The 18334-nt window shown below is 44.9% G+C and overlaps 1 protein-coding gene across 3 annotated transcripts in view; it reads left to right on the top strand.

Annotated features, from left to right (window-relative positions):
- LOC139546788 (contactin-associated protein-like 5) overlaps positions 1-18334 on the top strand; it is a 61921-nt gene that overhangs the window by 18975 nt on the left and 24612 nt on the right. For all 3 annotated transcript variants that reach the window (XM_071355570.1, XM_071355571.1, XM_071355569.1), the window contains exons 4-8: positions 12858-13005; positions 14904-15107; positions 15807-15991; positions 16114-16257; positions 17245-17512. In XM_071355570.1, the coding sequence (XP_071211671.1) occupies positions 12858-13005; positions 14904-15107; positions 15807-15991; positions 16114-16257; positions 17245-17512 (949 nt within the window). The remainder of the gene's footprint in view (positions 1-12857; positions 13006-14903; positions 15108-15806; positions 15992-16113; positions 16258-17244; positions 17513-18334) is intronic.

The raw sequence follows: 18334 nt of genomic DNA, 5'->3' as shown, positions 1-18334 counted from the left end.
TTAATGTGGATGCTACCATGGTTATGGATAATCCTGAATGAATCTTGAATAATGATGAGTGAGAAAATTACAGAGGCATAAATATCATACCCACCCATAAAATGCTAAACTCCTCTGTTATTGTAGGTTAGCATGTCTTTGGGGTGTGATATTTGTGCGTCTGGAACTTTCTCACTCATCATTATTTACGATTCATTCAGGACTATCTGTAATCATGGTAGCATAGACATTAATGTAGAAGTGTTTAGAAACATATTCTTGTTTACAATAAAAGTGACAAAATGACATAAGACATTATTGACCATTCATTTCCATTGGGCACAAAATAATCTGAAACACAACCAAAACAAACAGCGAATGCATCCAACAAGTTTGTGGAGTCACAAGCTTGATGTAATCATTGTGTGCTAGGAATATGGGACAAAATACTAAACATTGGATTACTTTAATACACATACATACAGTGGGGAGAACAAGTATTTGATACACTGCCGATTTTGCAGGTTTTCCTACTTACAAAGCATGCAGAGGTCTGTAATTTTTATCATGGGTACACTTCAACTGTGAGAGACGGAATCCAGAAAATCACATTGTATGATTTTTAAGTAATTAATTTGCATTTTATTGCATGACATAAGTATTTGATCACCTACCAACCAGTAAGAATTCCGGCTCTCACAGACCTGTTAGTTTTTCTTTATGAAGCCCTCCTGTTCTCCACTCATTACCTGTATTAACTGCACCTGTTTGAACTCGTTACCTGTATAAAAGACACCTGTCCACACACTCAATCAAACAGACTCCAACCTCTCCACAATGGCCGAGATCAGAGAGCTGTGTAAGGACATCAGGGATAAAATTGTAGACCTGCACAAGGCTGGGAAGGGGTACAGGACAATAGGCAAGCAGCTTGGTGAGAAGGCAACAACTGTTGGTGCAATTATTAGAAATTGTAAGAAGTTCAAGATGACGGTCAATCACCCTCGGTCTGAGGCGTCCATGCAAGATCTCACCTCGTGGGGCATCAATGATCATGAGGAAGGTGAGGGATCAGCCCAGAACTACACGGCAGGACCTGGTCAATGACCTGAAGAGAGCTGGGACCACAGTCTCAAAGAAAACCATTAGTAACACACTACGCTGTCATGGATTAAAATCCTGCAGCACACGCAGGGTCCCCCTGCTCAAGCCAGCGCATGTCCAGGCCCATCTGATGTTTGCCAATGACCATCTGGATGATCCAGAGGAGGAATGGGAGAAGGTCATGTGGTCTGATGAGACAAAAATAGAGCTTTTTGGTCTAAACTCCACTCGCCGTGTTTGGAGGAAGAAGAAGGATGAGTACAACCCCAAGAACACCATCCCAACCGTGAAGCATGGAGGTGGAAACATCATCCTTTGGGGATGCTTTTCTGCAAAGGGGACAGGACGACTGCACCATATTGAGGGGAGGATGGATGGGGCCATGTATCGCGAGATCTTGGCCAACAACCTCCTTCCCTCAGTAAGAGCATTGAAGATGGGTCGTGGCTGGGTCTTCCAGCATGACAACAACCTGAAACACACAGCCAGGGCAACTAAGGAGTGGCTCCGTAAGAAGCATCTCAAGGTCCTGGAGTGGTATAGCCAGTCTCCAGACCTGAACCCAATAGAAAATCTTTGGAGGGAGCTGAAAGTCCGTATTGCACAGCGACAGCCCCGAAACCTGAAGGATCTGGAGAAGGTCTGTATGGAGGAGTGGGCCAAAATCCCTGCTGCAGTGTGTGCAAACCTGGTCAAGAACTACAGGAAACGTATGATCTCTGTAATTGCAAACAAAGGTTTCTGTACCAAATATTAAGTTCTGCTTTTCTGATGTTTCAAATACTTATGTCATGCAATAAAATGCAAATTAATTACTTAAAAATCATACAATATGATTTTCTGGATTTTTGTTTTAGATTCCGTCTCTCACAGTTGAAGTGTACCTATGATAAAACATTACAGACCTCTACATGCTTTGTAAGTAGGAAAACCTGCAAAATCGGCAGTGTGTCAAATACTTGTTCTCCCCACTGTATAAGTGAATTTGTCCCAATTCTTTTGGTCCCCTAAAATGGGGGGACTATCTACAAAAAGTACTGTAGTTTCTAAACGGTTCACATGATATTGATTAAAACACCCTCAAATTAAAGCTGACAGTGCACTTTAACCTCATAGTCATTGTATCATTTCAAAGTGCTGGAGTACAGAGCCAAAACAACAACAAAATAATCACTGTCCCAAAAAAAATCACTGTCACAAAGCTTCCTGCCATCCAGAACCTCTATACCAGGCGGTGTCAGAGGAAGGCCCTAAAAATGGTCAAAGACTCCAGCCACTCTAATCATAGACTGCTCTCTCTGCTACCGCACGGCAAGTCTAGGTCCAAGGGGCTTTTAAACAGCTTCTACCCTCAAGCCATAAGACTCCTGAACACCTAATCAAATGGCTACCCAGACTATTTGCATTTCCCCCCCCCCTCTTTTACACGGCTGCTACTCTCTGTTGTTATCATCTATGCATAGTCACTTTAATAACTCTACCTTCATGTTCATATTACCTCAAATAACCGGTGCCCCCGCACACTGACTCTGTACCGGCACCCCCCTGTATATATTGTTATTTTTTACTGCTGCGCTTTAATTACTTGTTACTTTTTACTTGTTACTCTCATTCTTGTCCGTATTTTTTTTAACTGCATTGTTGGTTGGGGGCTCGTAAGTAAGCACTTCACTGTAATGTCTACACCTGTTGTATTCGGCGCATGTGACTAATACAGTTTGATTTGATTTGACTTTTGGAGCTCACTGTATTTTGCCGCAACTCTATTTCAAGTCATATTACCGAAGTTGAGACTCATCAATCCTCAGTTAATTAATAAAAAAACGGAGAACTTTCCAGTTGTTTTTTTGTCAATCAATCAATGACACACAGAATACTACATCTAACTAACCTGTTAAATAGTCATAACATTTCTTCTGTCAATGTGAGAAGACAGCAGGTGTCATTTGGTTTTGATCCATGCCTGAAGAAACAGAAACGGTGGGATGAATTGGATGAGTGGCAGCTAATTAGTGAGACTTCCCTAATGAAGGCACTCCAAAGGTGGGCGACCAATTTGAACCTGCACGCCACACGGAGATATGAATTGACGTCAGTCTGGCATTTTAACAAGGGAAGTTCAAAGGTAATGGCCTGCTGACGGCGGTGCAGGCTGAGAAGGCTAATGAGAGAACACCAGCTGCCTGCGTCTGCCAGGTTGCAGCAACTCTGCACCTGTAAGGTTAGCCATTATTATGTGCTGTGTATGAAAAGAGTGGTTTTATAGCACTTAAGATACACACATGGGCAAAGGCACGTTCTCTAACACACCCACTCTCCCTCTCCTGCTTTCTCTCGCTTTCAATGACACACACACACACACACACACCGACAAGACACAGCCAGAGCTGCAGTCCTTTTATCTCTGCTCTGTGCCAGACCGGGTCACAATGGCAACATGATTATCTATTCTTGGAATTCTCCTCAGTCTTTGTCTCTTAGGAGTCACATAGCAAGGCCAGCACTGCAATGACACAACAGGGAGTATAGGCCGTGTTGGGAACAACAGGGTGTATAGGCCGTGTTGGGAACAACAGGGAGTATAGGCCGTGTTGGGAACAACAGGGAGTATAGGCCGTGTTGGGAACAACAGGGAGTATAGGCCGTGTTGGGAACAACAGGGAGTATAGGCCGTGTTGGGAACAACAGAGAGTATAGGCCGTGTTGGGAACAACAGGGTGTATAGGCCGTGTTGAGAACAACAGGGAGTATAGGCCGTGTTGGGAACAACAGGGTGTATAGGCCGTGTTGGGAACAACAGGGTGTATAGGCCGTGTTGGGAACAACAGGGAGTATAGGCCGTGTTGGGAACAACAGGGTGTATAGGCCGTGTTGGGAACAACAGGGAGTATAGGCCGTGTTGGGAACAACAGGGTGTATAGGCCGTGTTGGGAACAACAGGGAGTATAGGCCGTGTTGGGAACAACAGGGAGTATAGGCCGTGTTGGGAACAACAGGGTGTATAGGCCGTGTTGGGAACAACAGGGAGTATAGGCCGTGTTGGGAACAACAGGGTGTATAGGCCGTGTTGGGAACAACAGGGAGTATAGGCCGTGTTGGGAACAACAGGGAGTATAGGCCGTGTTGGGAACAACAGGGAGTATAGGCCGTGTTGGGAACAACAGGGAGTATAGGCCGTGTTGGGAACAACAGGGAGTATAGGCCGTGTTGGGAACAACAGGGAGTATAGGCCGTGTTGGGAACAACAGGGTGTATAGGCCGTGTTGGGAACAACAGGGAGTATAGGCCGTGTTGGGAACAACAGGGAGTATAGGCCGTGTTGGGAACAACAGGGAGTATAGGCCGTGTTGGGAACAACAGGGAGTATAGGCCGTGTTGGGAACAACAGGGTGTATAGGCCGTGTTGGGAACAACAGGGAGTATAGGCCGTGTTGGGAACAACAGGGTGTATAGGCCGTGTTGGGAACAACAGGGTGTATAGGCCGTGTTGGGAACAACAGGGTGTATAGGCCGTGTTGGGAACAACAGGGAGTATAGGCCGTGTTGGGAACAACAGGGAGTATAGGCCGTGTTGGGAACAACAGGGAGTATAGGCCGTGTTGGGAACAACAGGGTGTATAGGCCGTGTTGGGAACAACAGGGTGTATAGGCCGTGTTGGGAACAACAGGGTGTATAGGCCGTGTTGGGAACAACAGGGTGTATAGGCCGTGTTGGGAACAACAGGGTGTATAGGCCGTGTTGGGAACAACAGGGTGTATAGGCCGTGTTGGGAACAACAGGGAGTATAGGCCGTGTTGGGAACAACAGGGTGTATAGGCCGTGTTGGGAACAACAGGGTGTATAGGCCGTGTTGGGAACAACAGGGTGTATAGGCCGTGTTGGGAACAACAGGGAGTATAGGCCGTGTTGGGAACAACAGGATGACACTCATGAAACAGCTGTTAATCATTCAATTAGACAAAGCCAGAGAGAAAGAAAGGAATGACTCATGTTTGTGGGTGACCAGCTAGCTATTAAATTATGAAATGTTGTATTATTTTGTGCATATAGTCCAACGATGTTGTTCTTTTTTTGTACCATTGGTTTGTTGGAACTTTGTTTATTTTGGTATTTGTGTTTCCGTCAGTTCGTTTGAGAAGATTGATGCTCTCTGGTCCAAATACACATCATAAAGATGTTTTTTTATTTCAAATTTCAGTTCCAATGTTTAGGAATTTTCATGTCAACCCCTCTGTGCTTTTTTTATTTGACCTTTATTTAACCAGGTAGGCTAGTTGAGAACAAGTTCTCATTCGCAACTGCGACCTGGCCAAGATAAAGCAAAGCAGTGTGACACAGACAACAACACAGAGTTACACATGGAGTAAACAATAAACAAGCCAATAACACAATAAACAAGTCAATGACACAGTAGGAAAAAGAAAGTCTATATACAGTGTGTGCAAAATGCATGAGGAGGTAGGCAATAAATAGGCCATAGGAGCGAATAATTACAATTTAGCAGATTAACACTGAAGTGATAAATGAGCAGATGATGATGTGCAAGTAGAGATACTGGTGTGCAAAAGAGCAGAAAAGTAAATCAAATAAAAACAGTATGGGGGTGAGGTATGTAGATTGGGTGGGCTATTTACAGATGGACTATGTACAGCTGCAGTGATCGGTTAGCTGCTCAGATAGTTGATGTTTAAAGTTGGTGACGGAAATAAAAGTCTCCAACTTCAGCGATTTTCGCAATTCGTTCCAGTCACTAGCAGCAGAGAACTGGAAGGAAAGGCGGCCAAATGAGGTGTTGGCTTTGGGGATGATCAGTGAGATATACCTGCTGGAACGTGTGCTATGGGTGGGTGTTGTTATCGTGACCAGTGAACTGAGATAAGGCAGAGCTTTACCTAGCATAGACTTATAGATGACCTGGAGCCAGTGGGTCTGGCGACGAATATGTAGCGAGGGCCAGTCGACTAGAGCATACAGGTTGCAGTGGTGGGTGGTATAAAGTGATTTGGTAACAAAACGGATAGCACTGTGATAGACTGCATCCAGTTTGCTGAGTAGAGTATTGGAAGCAATTTTGTAGATGACATCGCCGAAGTCGAGGATCGGTATGATAGTCAGTTTTACTAGGGTAAGTTTGGCAGCGTGAGTGAAGGATGCTTTGTTGCAAAATAGAGATGATGTTTAATATGAGTCTGGAAGGAGAGTTTACAGTCTAGCCAGACACCTAGGTATTTATCGTTGTCCTCATATTCTAGGTCGGAACCGTCCAGGGTGTTGATGCTAGTCGGGCGGGCAGCGAACGGTTGAAAAGCATTCATTTGGTTTTACTAGCATTTAATAGCAGTTGGAGGCCACCGAAGGAGTGTTGTATGGCATTGAAGCTCGTTTGGAGGTTAGTTAGCACAGTGTCTAAGGAAGGGCCAGATGTATACAGAATGGTGTCGTCTGCGTAGAGGTGGATCAGGGAATCACCCGCAGCAAGAGCGACATCATTGATATATACAGAGAAAAGAGTCGGCCCGAGAATTGAACCCTGTGGTACCCCCATAGAGACTGCCAGAGGTCCGGACAACATGCCCTCCAATTTGACACACTGAACTCTGTCTGCAAAGTAGTTGGTGAACCAGGCGAGGCAGTCATTTGAGAAACCAAGGCTATTGAGTCTGCCGATAAGAATGTGGTGATTGACAGAGTCGAAAGCCTTGGCCAGGTCGATGAAGACGGCTGCACAGTACTGTCTTTTATCGATGGCGGTTATGATATCATTTAGGACCTTGAGCGTGGCTGAGGTGCACCCGTGACCGGCTCGGAAGCCGGATTGCACAGCGGAGAAGGTACGGTGGGATTCGAAATGGTCAGTGATCTGTTTATTAACTTGGCTTTCGAAGACTTTAGATAGGCAGGGCAGGATGGATATAGGAGTGTAACAGTTTGGGACTAGGGTGTCACCCCCTTTGAAGAGGGGGATGACCGTGGCAGCTTTCCAATCTTTAGGGATCTCGGACAATACAAAAGAGAGGTTGAACAGGCTGGTAATAGGGGTTGCAACAATGGCGGCGGATAGTTTTAGAAAGAGATGGTCCAGATTGTTTAGCCCAGCTGATTTGTACGGGTCCAGGTTTTGCAGCTCTTTCAGAACATCTGCTGTCTGGATTTGGGTGAAGGAGAAGCTGGGGAGGCTTGGGCGAGTAGCTGCGGGGGGTGGGGGACGGAGCTGTTGGGCCGGGGTTGGAGTAGCCAGGAGGAAGGCATGGCCAGCCGTTGAGAAATGCTTATTGAAATTTTCGATTATCATGGATTTATCAGTGGTGACCGTGTTACCTAGCCTCAGTGCAGTGGGCAGCTGGGAAGAGGTCCTCTTGTTCTCCATGGACTTTACAGTGTCCCAAAACTTTTTGGAGTTAAAGCTACAGGATGCGAATTTCTGCTTGAAAAAGCTAGCTTTTGCTTTCCTGACTGACTGCGTGTATTGGTTCCTGACTTCCCTGAACAGTTGCATATCGCGGGAACTATTCGATGCTATTTCAGTCCGCCACAGGATGTTTTTGTGCTGGTCAAGGGCAGTCAGGTCTGGAGTGAACCAAGGGCTATATCTGTTCTTAGTTCTGCATTTTTTGAACGGGGCATGCTTATCTAAGATGGTGAGGAAATTACTTTTAAATAATGACCAGGCATCCTCGACTGACGGGATGAGGTCAATATCCTTCCAGGATACCCGGGCCAGGTTGATTAGAAAGGCCTGCTCGTAGAAGTCTTTTAGGGAGCGTTTGACAGTGATGAGTGGTGGTCGTTTGACCGCGGACCCATAGCGGATACAGGCAATGAGGCAGTGATTGCTGAGATCCTGATTGAAAACAGCGGAGGTGTATTTGTAGGGAAAGTATTTGTAGGGAAAGTCTATGAGGGTGCCCATGTTTACGGATTTAGGGTTGTACCTGGTGGGTTCCTTGATGATTTGTGTGAGATTGAGGGCATCTAGCTTAGATTGTAGGACTGCCGGGGTGTTAAGCATATGCCAGTTTAGGTCACCTAACAGAACGAACTCTGAAGCTAGATGGGGGGCGATCAATTCACAAATGGTGTCCAGGGCACAGCTGGGAGCGGAGGGGGGTCGATAGCAGGCGGCAACAGTGAGAGACTTATTTCTGGAGAGGTTAATTTTTTAAATTATAAGTTCAAACTGTTTGGGTATAGACCTGGAAAGTATGACAGAACTTTGCAGGCTATCTCTGCAGTAGATTGCAACTCCACACAGGGCCTGGGTTTACCTCCACATCACCCGAGGAACAGAGGAGGAGTAGGATGAGGGTACGGCTAAAGGCTATCAAAACTGGTCGCCGAGAGCGTTGGGGACAAAGAATAAAAGGAGCAGAATTCTGGGCGTGGTAGAATAGATTCAGGCCATAATGTGCAGACAGGGGTATGGTGGGGTGCGGGTACAGCGGAGGTAAGCCCAGGCACTGAGTGATGATAAGTGAGGTTGTATCTCTGGATAAGCTGGTTATAATGGGTGAGGTCACCGCATGTGTGGGAGGTGGGACAAAGGAGGTATCAGAGGTATAATGAGTGGAACTAGGGGCTCCATTGTAAACTAAAACAATGATAACTAACCTAAACAATAGTATACAAGGCATATTGACATATGAGAGAGACATAAAGTAATCACAGGTGTTGATTTGGAGAGCTAGCTAAGACAACAACGGGTGAGACAACAACAGCTAATCAGCTAAAACAACAACAGGTAAAATGGCGATGAATGGGCAGAGAGGGTCGGTTAACTACTACATGAGTTCGCGGCTGGGGCCGACAGATATACAACAACAAAAATAAACAGAATGGAGTACCGTGATTAATGGACAGTCCAGCAGGCATCAGCTATGTAGCCAAGTGATCATATGGTCCAGGGTGCAGCAATAGATGGAACAGGGAAGCCGCGGAGTAGTGGGGGGCGACACTGCACGCGGGCGACACTGTGTTTAAAGTTAGTAGTAAAGTTAGTAGCTCGGGGCTAGTAGAAGCGTCTGCTCCGACGTCCGACGGAGGCCGGTTGAAGGCACAGAGGATGGAGTATTCGTCGGCAGACCAGTCGTGGTGGTGCGGCGGGGCGGCGTGTCGACTAAGGATTCCAGCCAGATGGCGAAAGAGGTATTGTAGTTGTAGTAATTTAGTTTTCTAGCTGGGAGATGCGCCTGGCTCACGCCTAACTGGTGCTAGCTTCGAGGCAGGGGCGTTAGCCACTATAGCCACTCGGTAGCAGCGGTGATCCGGTGCCAAGGTCCAGAGCTTACGGCAAGGATCCGGTGGAGTAGTGTGTTCTAGCCGTGTTTGGTTGGAGTCCGGTTGAACAACTGAGTAGGCCGGGAGGTGGGCCTCAGGGATAGCTTCGGTACTGGGTAACTCGGTGGGTGCTAGCTAGCTGTGAAGATCAGGAGTAATGGTCCAGGGATTACGACAGGAATCCGGAGTTGTAGTGGAGAGACAGTCCGTTACTGGTAGGCTGGCGAGTGTTATCCAGGCAAAAAATATCAACAAAAATATATATATATATATTTTTTTTAAGGGCTGGTACCTGTGCAGAAGGTAAAGGCCGCTAGCAGTGGCTAACGATGACTAAATAGCTTGTAGCTAATTAGCTGGTTAGCTTCTGATGGCTAGGTCGTTCTTGCTATAAGGTCTAAAAATTTAAAATAATAGCGGTTCCGTATCACAATGGGTGAGGCAGGTTAACGGGAGGTATAATTGAACTAAAATGGAGAAGAGATTGAAAATAAAATTGAAATATATACAAAAAAGACGAAAAAATACAAATAGAGGACGAACAAAACACGTCTGCACTGCTACGCCATCTTGGATGATTACAGCTTATTAAGGAAGTTGTATTTTACGCCAATTAGCAAAGGTCTCTACCCCTGGAGTGAACCAGTGTGCAAAACACAATTTAAGGGTTGTTGAAAAAACTGTAGACTACAGTAATGACAGAATATAAACATATTCAGATATCACCTCTTCCATCCGTCAGGAAGAGGGTGTTAGGGTGTTTAATCAAGGATTGACATGCCTGTTAGCTATGTATGCAGAATTGTTTGTGGTGTTTAGGTTTGTGTCGAACATTAGGTTGGTGTTGATGAACAAGAGTGAAGTAAACTTTTGGATAACTCTTTTAGATTAAGTTGCGCTTGTGCTATATCTCCTTTATAACTACTTTGGTAAACAGAATGCAAATAATATACATCTGGTTAGGCTCGTTTTGCACCGGGTGAAAGTTGATTGCATTAGTTTTAGAAGCGGTGCTGCCTCCCGTGCGTGAGCCAGGTGCCCCGTTCAAAGCCCATGGCGAAGTCAATATTTACATTTGAGTCATTTAGTCGGCACTCTTATATAGAACGACTTACATGAGCAATTAGGGTTAAGTGCCTTGCTCAAGGGCACTGACAGATTTTTCACCTAGTCGGCTCAGGGATTCAAACCAGTGACCTTTCGGTTACTGGCCCAACGCTCTTAGCCTAGATGTTGCCTAGTAGGTTCACGTTAACAAGCAAGATAACTTAGCTGGTTAATTTTTGCTCATGTGAGGAAGTTAGGCTATCAAGCATTTTAGTTAGGTAGCTTAAGACAACAAAAACTAAAAGTGTGTACAGAGTCATAGACCATTTTGCCAACATGATAGAGAGGAGGATGGCATTGGTGTCCAACCAGTCTACAAGTAGGGTGAGTCAACATGTTCTTTCTACTTGAGCACACACACACAGAGAAATCAGTACCATGGACAGCCACTTGTTATTTAGAAACATTGATTGGGCTAAAACGTTTTTGGTGTCTTTACATTTGTTTTCACTGTATTAGACAAAGCGTATATAGCCTAGTTGATTTAATGATGTTTAAATGTTTAAGTTGAAATGGTGCTGGAATAGCGCAGGCAGTGCTCCTGTTGTCTTTGTGCTGACTTAACTCTCCATTGGTCTAAATCAGTAGTTGTTTAGTAAACTGTCAGAAACATTAACTTGCTTGAACATGCTGTACACCAGGGATGGGTAAATCCAGTCCTCGGGGGCCTGATTGGTGTCACACTTTTGCCCCAGCCCCAGCTGTCTCCAATAATCAACTAATCATGATTGTTGAATCAGCTGTGTTTGCTAGGGATGGGGAAAAGTGTGACACCACTAGAGTTGCCCATCCCTGCTCTACACTATGTAACTGTTTGTTACATGCAATATTTGCTTTGTGGATTTCACATGGACAGATGTTGCTCTCCGGCTTTGGGATGTAACAAACGTATAAGTGGTTGAATTTATTCCACCACTGTGTGACAGTTGTCGTTTTGTTGTGTCTGCCTTAGTGTATATCATGGTGGTGTATGAACAAATATGTAATAGAACAAACAATGCAATTATCACAACATAGGTTGCAATATGGATATTTTCCTGACTTGGCTTGGCTTCCCCAGGGATTTTACCCACACACTGCTACTGGTGGTACATGGATATTGACAAATAGCTTTTTCTCAGTAATGAATATGTATGCCACATTTTGGTGAAGCAAACGTTTATCAAATTGTATTTGCTAAATAAGTTACTTTACATTGTGGAGGATATGCCTTGCAATAGCCTGCATGGTCTGAGTGGATGAGTAAACCCCAGTGAGTTTGAAAATGCTTATCTTGCACAGACATAAGTTACATTTGTAATTGCTTAGCTTGCACCTCTTCTAAAATACAGTCACCAGGCTCCACTTAAATGGACTCACAATACAAAAGCATGGGTATAAATCAAAATAATAGCCTAAATAGTTACCTTGTAAGACTGCCTCTTCTTCATTATCTTCATTATCTACAGAGACCAATCTCTGTAGAGTCTATCCCTCAGAGAGGTAACACCATACTCCATGTGTGTGTAATTTGTGCTTCTTCTACTACCTCCCCCATCTGCTATTGTGTTTTCAGCTGCAGGGAGAAGTGAATTAATGGCATTTCTTGACTCTGTTGAGCCTGGAGCTCCGGTGTCAACAATCCATCTTTCCTTTGCTCTGTGATACACATCATTATCGATTTAGCTCGTCACCTGCCTCAAATCCGTTATGATGGCTGCTTGTGATCAGTCATCTGAGTTTCCCCTCTCTCTCTCTCTCTGTCTCTCTGTTCACCCCCCTAAGCCTCCATGGTGCAGATTATTAATGCAGTGGAGTGTAGGGGGAAAGGGGGATGGAAATTACGAAGAATAATGACATCTCACAGTTTCAGTGAGAGATATTCATTGTTATCTGCCTGGGAGCAGACAATATGATACCAATTGTTTTTTCCATCTACTTGCCACAGAAGTGTGTGTTAGTGCAGTGGTGGACATCCTCCCAGGATCCTCCCAGGATCCTCCCAGGATCCTCCCAGGATCCCCAACCCAGGCAACACATTCGATATGTTTTATCTAAAAGTAGGGTCAGGTGAAGAGGAACATATGGCACAAGTTTTGTTTTGTTGCAGAATACTAATACCTTTAACAGTTCTTGGAAACTAACCCTCTTTAATGTTATGATCCAAAACATTAAGTCCTAGAAGACACAAAACCCTTTTTAATTATTTGTTTTCTTCTGAAAGATACAAGGTCAGTTCAGAGAGCCATACTTGGTTAACAGTGACTCCCTTGATAACGGAGCTGTAATTTCTGGTTTTGTTAGATGAATACGGTTCCCTCAAGAATACCCCGCCCCCGTATATTAACACTTGACATTGCATCTAACTCTTCTGCCTCTTCTCCCCTCCTCTCTCTCTGCTGTGTGTCTCCAGAGGTTTGTTGGGAACGTGAATGCTGACAGTGTCATCCACCACAAGTTGTCTCACTCTATCAGAAGCCGCTTCCTGCGCTTCGTCCCGTTGGACTGGAACCCCAGTGGCTGGGTGGGACTCAGAGTGGAGGTGTACGGCTGTGCCTACAGTGAGTGACCAGACCACCCCTACCTCTAACATACAGACCATACACATTAGGGTGTGCCTGCAATAAAGGGACCACCAGGCCTTACACACAGACCATACACATTCAGCTAATATCAAAATGCCACAGTGAGTGACCAGAACACCCCTTACATCCAGAACACCCTACGTTTGTGTATACCCTTTAATGAAAGCAGGACGTTTGAGGACAACTGCAGAAATAGAGATAGCGAGTATTTTGTTATTGATGCTATTCTCTCATTTATCACAAATGATCCCACCAGCTAACAGAGACAAACAGTGACTGCCAGGCAGGCGTGACAGTTGAGAGCCAGTCTCCGCCTGGGTAATGCTAAATGCACTGAACAAAACTATGAATGGAACATGTAAAGTGTTGGTCCCATGTTTCATGAGCTGAAATAAAAGATCCCAGACCTTTTTCATACGCACAAAAAGCTTATTTCTCTAAAATGTTGTGCACAATTTGTTTATATCCCTGTTAGTGAGCATTTCTCCTTTGCCAATATAATCCATCCACCTGACAGGTATGGCATATCAAGAAGCTGATTGAACAGAATGATCATTACACAGGTGCACCTTGTGCTGGGGACAATAAAAGGTCACTCTAAAATGTGCAGTTTTGTAACACAACACAATGCCACAGATGTCTCATGTTTTGAGGGAATGTGCAATTGGCATGCTGACTGTAGGAATGTCCACCAGAGCTGTTTCCAGAGAATTTAATGTTCATTTCTCTACCAACATCGTCCAACAGGCCTCACAACTGCAGACCACACGTAACAATGCTAGCCCAGGACCTCCACATCCTGCTTCTTCACCTGTGGGATGGTCTGAGGGTTGTGGGGGGGGTGCTGAGTAGTATTTCTGTCTGTAATAATGCTCTTTTGTGGGGAAAAACTCTGATTGGCTGGGCCTGGCTCCCCAGTGGGTGGGCCTGGCTGCCAAGTGGGTGAGAATATGCACCTCCATGGCCCCACCCATGGCTGCACACCTGCCCAGTCATGTGAAATCCATAGATTAGGGCCTAATTTATTTATTTCAATTGATTGATTTCCTTATATGAACTGTAACTCAGTAAAATCTTTGAAATTGTTGCATGTTGCGTTTATATTTTTGTTCTGTATAAAGAAAGGGGAGTCACTGGGACGCCTCTCACACACATTCTGAACCAGCATTAACTGGATCAGCCATTGAATTACTGCTCTGTGAAAGACAGTTACAATTAACCCTGAGTGAGCACTTTCATAATGCCGAACTGTTCCACAGCATGATCCCTGTATTAATGTTGGATGAATGTGTGCTCTGCTAATAAATGCTGCGTGACATGCACCTCAATGCATCTCAATGTTAAAAGAAGAGACCATACACATCTCTATTCAAACTATAAAACAGGTTGATCAATTCACGACACAGAGGGTGGAGAGAGAAAGAGAAGAGAGAGAGATGAGAAGAGAGAGACTTGCTATGCAATGTCATCACGATACAGTTACAGATTCATGTATCTATGCATGAGTCCTCTAGGTCTTCCAATGACTAAATTACATTGGAAAATCTGAAAATGCCCCCTATGACAAATTCATAACTTGCATTCTTGAGGACTTACAGGAATCAATTTTGTAGTATGACCGAAAGGGGTGAGCACTAGAGCATGTACTGTAATTATTAAAATAACAGGTGTAAATCAGAGATTGTTCCTATCCAGTTACACATGGAAATGGTTTCCAGCATAATACATTTCAATGCCATCGCTGATATAGCCACATTACCGTAACAGGTATGAAGCCCTGAGAGCAATAGCAGTCAGTGAATAAATAGACTCATAGTGACAGGGGACAAGTGTCCCAATGACAACCCATTTCACTGTCTGTTGGTTGCCTTCAGAGTCAGACGTGGCAGACTTTGATGGCAGAAGCTCCCTGCTCTACCGGTTTAACCAGAAGTCCATGAGCACGGTGAAGGATGTGATCTCGCTGCGCTTCAAGAGCCGCCAGGCTGAGGGGGTGTTGCTCCACGGAGAGGGTCAGAGGGGTGACTACATCACTCTGGAGCTGCACCGGGGCAGGCTGGCCCTCTATCTCAACCTGGGTAAGTTTGTCACACCGGGGCAGGCTGGCCCTCTTCCTCAACATGGGTGAGTTTGTCACATTTGGGCAGGCTGCAGGCACGTGCACAGATAAGGCTCTAGTGGTGCTGGACCACCTGCCTGTTTGCCCTTTTTGATTGGTGGCATTTAAAAATATATATTTTTACTTATTTTAAGTCTGTTTTCTCTTTTGTATTGTACAAAAGCTATGAATTTTGCATCAAACAAGCACATTTCTCATTAACTTTGACTGGAAAATAATGTGCACAGACCTGGCAGGCTGGCCCTCTACCTCAACCTGGGAGAGGTCATCAGAGAGGTCAGGGGGCAGAGGTAATGGGTAACAGGACACAAGGGTAAGTTCATGGTTAACAGGACACAAGGGACTCTGGGTACGGATGAAGTAGTCTTTTGAACCATTTAAAATGAGTCTGGGGAGCAGTCTGGAAGGGTAACTGAATGTTTGTGTTCTGCTGCCCTTCCAATTACCACTGCACCTGAGCTCCATTTACTAGCTGGACTCAGACTGTTAAGGATCCACATTGTGTAGAGCTCAGTCTGGGGAAGACCATTCTCAAGTATTTTGTTTTCAGAATGTCTGAGAGCTCCCTCTTCCTCAATAAACCGTCCTGTTTTATGATCAATATCTATATCAATATTAAAGTAACCATATGATCTGTTCTCTGTTTTTTTGTCTTCAGATGACACCCGGCTGCGGTTCAGCAGTGGTCGTGTTGCGGTCACTCTGGGCAGTCTTCTGGATGACCAGCACTGGCACTCTGTCCTCATCGAGCGCTTCAACAAGCAGGTCAACCTCACCATGGACACCCACACACAGCACTTCAGGACAAAGGGGGAAGGAGACTCTCTGGAGGTGGACTATGAGGTGTGTTTATCCTAACACATACTGTAGAACAGTCAGATACTTATTCAGACCAAGTAAATAGTTCAACCAAGTTATCTTACTCTAAGAGGATGTTGTCATTTCACCCTTTTTCCTCATCAAAGCTCAGCTTCGGAGGCATCCCACTGCCAGGTAAACCTGGTACCTTCCTGAGGAAGAACTTCCATGGTTGCATCGAGAACCTCTATTACAACGGGATCAACATCATCGACCTAGCCAAGCGTCGCAAACCTCAGATCTACAGTGTGGTAAGACAACTATTCTCATCCACCGTACCATAGATTATTAGTACATCCTTAAAATAGTATGGGGACAAAGGAGTTAGTCAACCAATGCCTATTAAAGGTCTGTTTTAATTGCACTGTTGCTGTGAGATTTCACATTTTGCTACAATGTGATTCTGTTTAATCACATTTGTATTTGAGTTAGTCACATAGCCTTCTCCATGGTCCCCTCAAACTGTATGAGATCCAGGGCAGAGACACTGTCCGTAGAGAAAAAAATGTAGTTCTATCTGATCCTCACTACTGTGTCATTAAGTCTAAATTCATGAATAGACTCAGCCGTAGGCACACCCTATAATTTGGACACCCTCCCCCCAATCAAATCAGACAGAAGCCAAAGCGTCACATTGCATCACAGACACCCTATTCCCCTCGGAAATCTGATTGCCATGTTAAAAGGCCTTTACTTACAAGTGAGAGAGTGACTGCGATGATGGAATCCATAATGGAATTTCAATGTGAAATACTATCTGGCGAGGGATCACAATGAGAGTCAAAGTGCTGCCGATTGCTCTCCTCTGCCTCTGAGGCACTGGGATTGATGGGCCGCTGACCTCAATGGACATGGCTGCTCTTTTGGTCCATGTACCTCACAAGGCCTCTGGATCACTTGGAATTAAGGTGTGTTCTTTCTCTGCCCACCTGACGGCTGACCTAGATTGGAGGGGAGAAACTCTGAATTTTATAGTTTGATATTATATGACATTTCTGCCTGTGGTCCTTTTGTACTGCACCTTTTGAATTCCAGATAGTCATTCAGCTTTATATGGCGTTCTCAGGGAAATGTGTGGTTCTTGCAGGCAAGTTAGTTTTCTAAATATCATATTCAGTAAATCTCTTTATCAGCTCACTGTATTTTATTCTGCTCAGATGAATGGTACAGTAAAAGTACAGTAAATCCAACTATGAGTGAATAATTCCATTATCTGTGTTTTCCATGTGTGTCACCAGGGCAACGTGACCTTCTCGTGCTCGCAGCCCCAGCTGGTGTCCACCACATTCCTGAGCTCCAGCAGCAGCTTCCTGTCGCTCCCGGCCACGCCGTCTGCTTCAGGAGGCTTCGCGGTGCGTTTCCAGTTCAGAACATGGAACCCAGACGGGCTACTGCTCTCCACCCAGCTGTCCCTGGAGCCCCAGAGACTGGAGCTGCAGATAAGCAATAGCCGGCTGCGCCTGACCCATCACACGTCAGCCCAGCAGAAAGAAGAGGTCTCGACCGGTGAGGGCCAGGCCAACAGCCTCTAGCCTAGCTGACCCACACTATGGGCTAAAATCAGTGTGTACACCCAGGGAGACAGAAAATATAAAACAGTCTTTATTCCAGTGAAGCAGACCGACAGTGAAAAGCTAATCCATCATCCAGGGGGAGACTGTCTGTGTTTGGTTTTGCACATCATTACATCAACATCATTCATATGACCTTTTGCCCCCGAGAAACTCAAAGCACATTTAATCTTCTTGGAATGGCTTGAGGAAAAATGTCATCCTTGTATTTTGGACGTGAGCACTACAGGATTGCAGTCAGAGAGAAATAACATGTATAATTACGTTGGATTGCAGAGCCCAGACTTTCAGCAGATGGCAGGCACAGAGGGAATTATAGACACACAGAAAGACCATTACAGCTTGGAAGCCCTTCACTATAAAGGACAATCAAAATGGATATACCACAATCTGCTGTTACGTCTGTTTGAAGCTTGAACCTACGGTCAAATGAATGTTTCATCCAATAATAACCATTACGTTCTGTCCTCTGGCAACGATTTAGCTTCAAGCTGACCAGCCACACTTGTCGTTCATTTTCATTTCCATGTCATCTTCCATTCTTGTTTAGTAATGTAGGACAGTTATTAAGACAAACCATGTGACCATACTGTAGCTTACATCGCGATTGATAGGCTCTGATTTACAATGTAATATCTAGCCTAGTACCTACAGTATGTTGGAGATCCCAATCCCAGCAATCCCTGGATGAACATGTAGTTGATGTTGATGTTGATGAGCCTGTAATAGTGTCTCACACAGAAAACACACCCTGCTG

The sequence above is a fragment of the Salvelinus alpinus genome, chromosome 20 (assembly GCF_045679555.1).
Source record: "Salvelinus alpinus chromosome 20, SLU_Salpinus.1, whole genome shotgun sequence".
Taxonomy (NCBI): Eukaryota; Metazoa; Chordata; class Actinopteri; order Salmoniformes; family Salmonidae; genus Salvelinus; species Salvelinus alpinus.
This window is presented reverse-complemented; position numbering and strand designations above follow the sequence as displayed.